General features: G+C 36.0%; 1 protein-coding gene across 2 annotated transcripts in view; it reads left to right on the forward strand.

Annotated features, from left to right (window-relative positions):
• The first annotated feature begins 851 nt into the window (after positions 1–851).
• LOC125038779 overlaps positions 852–7,500 on the forward strand; it is a 16,978-nt gene continuing 10,329 nt past the window's right edge. The window contains exons 1-2 of one of the 2 annotated variants that reach the window (XM_047632377.1): positions 852–1,149; positions 4,432–4,642. In XM_047632377.1, the coding sequence (XP_047488333.1) occupies positions 4,432–4,642 (211 nt within the window). In that variant the 5' untranslated portion in view covers positions 852–1,149. Of the gene's footprint in view, positions 1,174–4,431; positions 4,643–7,500 lie in introns of both variants that reach the window. The other variant, XM_047632376.1, reaches the window with a different exon arrangement.

Genomic DNA, 7,500 nt, shown 5'->3' on the forward strand with positions numbered 1-7,500 from the left:
ATGTATATATGTGTATATATGTGTGTGTATATATATATATATATATATATATATATACACACACATTGATGGATATTATCGTACATCGTACAGGAAATAAGTGCTTTTAATTTCAAGAAAAACGCGTTATCGATTGTGCCACGAAGTTGAAAGTCTCATAATTTTGAATATAGGTACTGTGCCATTAATGTGCAATGTTAGATAATTATCGAATTCAGCGTATTTACAGATATAATGAGATATTATGTTAACTATGGTCAGCGGTCAATAAATCAAAGTCTTGACATTAGTTATGAAAATCCATGTCCATTTGGTTTCTAAAATAAAATGGAAAACGAAGTGTATACTATACTGTGCAAATCGAAACAAACTAGATTTCCTCATCATACGATCATCCTGAATTTCTAACCTAACCCAACTAATTATAGATAATATAAAATATTTAGACTCCCAACTTCAGTCATCAGTCATTATCAGCAATATAATAATTGATAAAAATTGTGAGACTTTTAATTTCCTAATGCAGAACACATCTACACACTGGACTCAAAGCCGCAGCAATATTTTATAACACAAAATTAATTATACTAAGTTAAAGGCATAAACTAACACCCAAATGAACGCAAGAGTACGAACCCATATGAAAGGATCGCAATTGAATGTTCACAGCAAATGTGAATACAAACAGACAAGTACAAATAAAACAAGATAATGACAATAATAATTTTAACTTGTGCCTACTCGAACCTGAACACAAAGCAACAATTAAACTAAAGACCAAAAATCAAAACGCCTTGAAATAGTGGACATAATGATGATACATAAGGATAGATTAAGAGACGAACCTTGTTGCTTTGCAGAATAGCACAAATCAACATTGAATGCAGTTAGGTATACCAAATAAGGAGCCAAAGATAGAGAAAATAATAGAAAATGAAGGAATAAATGAGCATACAAATGAAAGATAAAGTAAGTAAGCAGAGGATGGACGACTGAAAGGCCCGAGAAGCGATCCTGGAATTTAGAGCTATGAGAGAGCTCCTCCTGCGCCCAGTGTAAACAACGTCGGCGCTCGGAGGAGGCAGACGCTTGGCAAGGATCTCTACCTGTGGACATACACTCCCGTGTCCTTCGAAACTGTAATACGCTGTAAGGCAATCTATTTCATTTAAGGTAATGATGGTTGGGTTAGAAGTTGGTGTTCAAGTTGACATGGTATGGAAATGTGTAATTGTTTATTGAGATTTGTTCTCTCTGACAGGTGTCATTTTGGCGTGACAATAATTACAGGTTGGCATTTCGACTCGTACTTGAGAGAATAATTCTGGCTTTACCCTTGTCGTGATTGGCGTTGCTTTATATATTGCAGATTAGGTTGGAATATGTTACTCAGACTCTCTTGGTTCAACCTGGAGACATGCAAATTACATATTATCAGTTATTTTGCATTTCTTGTATAGTGATGTAATGGCACTTGGGACAATATTTCACAATACCTTTACATAACTGATTGCGACAATTTTGGTAATGATGGATTCCTCTCTAGTGCACATATGTAGTAATATACATAGAATCAGTCACTATATTGTCCAATGCAGGAGGCTGGAAGAGCGTAAATAACAAAATGATACTTATTGATATTAATATTGCTGTGGTTATTGTTCCAGCACTGGATCTCATAACATTTTGGCTATTCATCTGGCATCATGTGCACTAACTCTTTGCGCATGAACATACTTTCACGCCTGGGTAAATCTAAAAATTGTGTCTTCAACATTTCACCTAAGATTCGTTGTCAGTCTCTGCTGGGATATTTTACTGTGGTGAAGAGCTATTTTCCTGGCAACATTGCAACATTGTAATTTTTGTTTGACATGTAATTGAAAATCATCCAGCATAATGCCTCAGCAGCAGTACAATGGTCATGACTGTTTCTTGCAACTGTCTGAATTGATATTTACAACAATGTGCTCCAGGTTTCAAAAAACTCTCTTTCACGACAGCAAAACTTGTAAATTCATTCCCAACTTTGAAACAATCCAGTGTCGATCTATAGCCACACACACCACAACCAACACGAAAATAGTGCCAAAGTTTGTTTTGAAGAATGTGCAAGCATGAAAGTATGTTTGTGCACAAAGAGTTGATGTGGATGCATGTTGGACGAATAGCCAAAATGGGATCTGGTGCCAGAACAATAACCATGGCATATTATTATTGCATTGAGTTATGGACTAGCCTACCTAGAGAGAGGTTACAGAGTCTGTGCAAGGAAAACAATTACCATTAGGGTAAAGGAAATCAAATGAGAAATATCTTTTTTTTTTCTTTTTTTAAGGAAAAAGTGTCTTTTTATATGCCATCAAATACATTACTTTAGAAGTGCAGTGCATTTTGTAAGATAGAGACATTGATTGGTCACAACATCATAACCTACACATTTAGAGATAGCATGTTAGGTTCACTGTGCAGTAAGATGAGATTGGTCATAGTCCTGGGTAGGGTTTGGAGACTTTGCATGGATTTTTCAAGCACTAGCTTAATGCAGATTATTTCATATATCAGGTAGTATATTTTTTTCTCTCTTCTAATAATGGTCTTAGAATTTCCCTATCTTTAGAGATGCCATCATGTAAATGTATACCAAGTTTCCAACTTCACAAAGGCCATTTTTGATCTTTGCTGTTTGTAGAGCTCAAACTTAGAAGTTGAAAGAGAGAGAGAGAAGGAGCAATAAAGCAATAAAATGTATCTATTCATGTAGATAATAGGAAAAGAATTGTAAACACTGAACCATAAGACAAGTTAATATTGTTAGAGGGAAACTTGGGGGAAGGGGCTACATGGGTGTTACACATGGCACTGGGTATTTCCATATCACCTTTCTGTCTACAGTGCCAGGGTCAAAAGCATACTGTCAGATTGTTTATATATGCATATTCTAGTATGTCATAATAACTCATTATCCATTCTCTCTTACTTCCAGTCTCTTAGGAGTAGGGTTTCAAGTTTGTAAGTGAACAAATACCCTAGTACATAAATGTAGGGTAGTATGGTTTTATTAAGAAATTCCCTGATTACTGCTACTTCATGTAGACTGTAAGTGTAACCTCATTCTGTGTAGGAAGTTCCCTATTGTGTAATAGGAAGGCATAAGAAATGCTCATATTTATTACCCTATTTAGTACTTAACTCTACTTACACTGTAAGATCCTGGCATCATTGATCAGCTGAGGTCAGCAGTTTTAACATTAAACAACTTTGTTTCTTGGTCTGGGGCTGGTATAGGATTCACTCCCTAATGCCTAAGCCTGGTACACCTATACCACCCCACAGGACTCCTTAAGTAACTTTCCGAACATTGTTTTCACACTGCTATACATGTGATGCCATACATGACTCACATATGTATATATTTTTTATATTTATTTGTAACTGATTCTGGCTTGTGAAATGGGTAGGGGTCTCATTCTATTTTAGGAATGAAGGTGTTGTGGGATTGTATATGCCATGCAATGTGAGAATTCTCCTATTATACTTTATGCATGTTTAAAACTGGGGTATAATAGGTGGAAACAATGCCAATACTTTCTTGGCTCCCTTTTTCCCCATCTGATCCTTTAATTATATATTTATTCATGTTTTAGAATCTAAATCATCCAATATCTTTTTTTTGTAGTTGGCCAATCATATATAACTAAAAGCTAAATCTTTAAAATGAGCATTAGGTAGATTCATTGGCAAAGCAGTGAAAGTCACAGGTATTGGGAACATGTACAATACACTTAAAGAGGTGATATTATAGAAAGTGAATAGGTAGGGGTAAGTAGTATGCTTTCACTAATAAGAATTTAGGCTCATCTTAGGTGGATCATTCATATAGCTGCTCACAGAAGTTTGGGAGCTGTTGTCTCAGAGAGATAGAGGAGTACAAGGGAATGTTGATGGTAACGGGACTCATTTTAGGGGATATAGCTTAAAGAAACTTGCCAGGCATTATGTTCCTACCACTCCAAAAAATGCAGGAAAATCAGCTGTCAGTTTTTGAAAGGCTCAGCTTTGAGTTAGCTTAAAGTAGATTCCAAAATATACTCTAAATAGATATACTCAGTTTTGCATCTTAAAACTTTAGGGGTTATGGGGGTCTTCCCTCTAAGTTCCTTCTAGTCCACCAAACCTTGCTTCACCATAATATATGGATGTGGATAACAATTCTCATATAACATTAGTATGCACCCTAATAAACTCAAGAAGTCCTTTATATGTTTGAATTATGTTTTATTTAAAACATATATTAGGTGTAGTATGTATAAGGATTATAGTTATTTTACATTATCTTATTCTGATTGTTAGCAATTAAACTTCCGTGTTTAGAAGATTAGTTTGCTTTGGAAAGTACCCAGCATTCATACAAAATATTTGCTTTAACAGATGGACCAACTGCCTCAGCACATTCATGGCTCCAGCACAGACAAGTCAAAGTTTTTTAAGTCGAACGTCTTAGGAACTTTGGCCGGCTTCCTCATACCTGTCCTGCTACCATTCTTTCACCTGGGGATCATCTCGCACCTGTGGGATGAGTTCAACTACAAAGTGGACCGCAAGGGTTGTTCTTGCTCGTGCTGGGACACCATCTTCAAAGGTGGGCTGATTTGGTGAAGGATTTTGAGGTAGGAAAATGAGGCAAGGAATTGCATTATAATGAAAGTGAAGATGAGAGTAGGGTCAGTATCATTGTTATTGTTGTTCTTATTCTTATTATCACTATTACAATTTTATTAGTATTATTGTTGTTATTATTATTGTTATCATCATCATGACCATCACTTTTTTCATAATTATTTTTTGTAATGATGTTATTATAATGGAGCTGTAACAATCCCCCCCCCCCCCCCACACCAAAAAAACAAAACAAAAAAAAACATTAAATTGTCATTAAAATAGTTTAGACATGAAATGATACAAAAAACCCTTTCCTGAAGTGAAGGAAAAAAGTAAACAGGTGAGATAGGTAGTTCTGATAACTGGCTATTTGGTGATTAAGAACTTGTAAAGCCATCTATGTGTAAATACAATAAATAAACATGTATTACAGTGGGCATGGCATGTGTTCTTGCCACATGGGGCAAATGGGTTAACCCCTTGCTGACGGGTACGACGGGTAGACACGTGCCATGCCCACTGTTAGTACTTGTTTGATTGTTTTTACCAATAGATGGCTATACTTGTACTAAGTCACCAATGAGCCAGTTACGAGTACTGCCTGTCTTGCCCGCTCACCCTTTTCTTTGATTTACGAAATATTTCACGTTATCTTATTTTGCTGTTACTAATATTAAAAAACATTATAATAATTATAATGTTTATAATGTTTATAATAAAAATAACACCATCGATATTCATAGCACTAGTAAAAAATACATTTTTCCCGCCACTTCAAATCACGTATGGTCACAAGGTCTACTAATTGACTCCTTTGTGGCTAAGCACTAGCAGAGCCACCTATGGGCAGACATTTCACAAAAAAATATAGAAAATGGGCACAGCATTTTCCCCATTTTTTTTTTTTTTTTTCATTTTCCCCGGCGGCATTGGGTTAAAGCATTTGTTCCCAACCTGGGGGTAAATTACCCCCTGGGGGTAATTTAGCAATTTTTCGGGGGTAATGGAGGGGTGACAGAAAAATGTTAGGAATTCTGAAAATCAAGTAAGCATTGGTATTAGGATTAATGTTAACTTAGTCTTAGTATTTTAAGTTGTAAAGTAAACCTATTATAAGTAAGTAACAAAGCTAAACCAAAGAACAATAAATATCAAAAACTAATATACAGTATTAGAAAAGAAAAAATATATAGCTAAGTGTGTGGTAACCGAAAAGTATTTTCACAAGTATGCTTCAGGACACAAGTCACTCAGATGCAAAATGTACTAATACAATAAATAAAAGAAATTATCTCTAGTGTTTTAGTTTAGCCATATATATATAAATGTTGACAACATTTTGTGAAAGGGGTAACATGCTTAATGTGGCATGCTAAATTGGGTAACAAGCTGAAAAAGGTTGGGAACCACTGGGTTAAAGGAATGTTATAAACAGATAGGCACAGGGGTATTAATGCAATGTCTCTTCCAAAATGTTTATACATGTTTGTTCTGATGTATTCTACAGCATCTTATTGCAAGAATATAGAATATTCCAGTGTACGTCTTTTTACCATGGCTCATTCAAATCATGTATGGTCACAAGGTCTACTAATTGACTCCTTTGTGGCTAAGCACTAGCAGAGCCACCTATGGGCAGACATTTCACAAAAAAATATAGAAAATGGGCACAGCATTTTCCCCATTTTTTTTTCATTTTCCCTGGCGGCATTGGGTTAAAGGAATGTTATAAACAGATAGGCACAGGGGTATTAATGCAATGTCTCTTCCAAAATTTTTACACATGTTTGTTCTGATGTATTCTACAGCATCTTATTGCAAGAATATAGAATATTCCAGTGTACGTCTTTTTACCAGATTTGAATGGATTAAAGTGAAACATGATGATATGTAATGAAAAAGTAAGAAGAAAACCCAAAGAAAATCATCTGGAAATTCAAATGTTTGAACCTTTGTGTGCTTGAAAGATGGCTTGCATGTGACTTCCTAGTGCAAGGGTGTCAATCATGTGGCTTCCTAGTGCAAGGGTGTCAAAGATGTGGCTTCCTAGTGCAAGGGTGTCAAACATGTGGCCCGCCACATTCCTATGTGTGGCCCATGGCTCATTTGCTATTTCAGTCTTACAGTTGGTCGTTTAACATCCATATGGCCATTTTGTCACACTGACTCATGATTATATGACCTGCATACTGTATACTAAAGTTAACTGTGACCCCTTGGGGTAATGTGGCCCCTTATCCTTCTGACATTTTGAGTTTTCCATATTATGGCCAACTATGTATCAGTTATTTACAAGATTATTACATATATTTAGTAATGCTATCTGAGGAAAAAAAAATTCTTTCTTTTTTTCTTTTCTTTTTTTTTCTATCTTTTTCCTTTATATAACAAACGCTTAGCAGATTGCAAAAAGTTTCATTTCATTGTACACATTTTAAGCTTTCTTTTCATTTTAATATTATTATGTAAACTAAATGATTTTTGATCCACATCATATTATTAGCTTGGCAGTTTCGTATTATGGCCGGATGCCCTTCTTGACGTCACCACAGATGTCAGCGGTGGGCCTAGCCCTTGCCTGAATAGGCATACCCTACAAGGCAGCAGGGGGATTTGGATTGAGAGTTACCTTCTCCTAGCCTTTGCCTAAATAGGCTTAACCCACAAGGCAGTGGGGGACTCAGTTATACTGCCGAGCACTCAGTCCCAGAGCTTGTGTTAGTAGAAAGCCCCCTTGCCATGACAAGGCCACAAGTTGGAATTTCCCTTCCTCGGGCCACAGAAGATCCGCACCGGCAACCCATGATGACCATGGAAAAGCCAGTTGAAGAAGAAGAT

This window comes from Penaeus chinensis, chromosome 25, assembly GCF_019202785.1.
Source record: "Penaeus chinensis breed Huanghai No. 1 chromosome 25, ASM1920278v2, whole genome shotgun sequence".
In the NCBI taxonomy this organism is placed as follows: domain Eukaryota; kingdom Metazoa; phylum Arthropoda; class Malacostraca; order Decapoda; family Penaeidae; genus Penaeus; species Penaeus chinensis.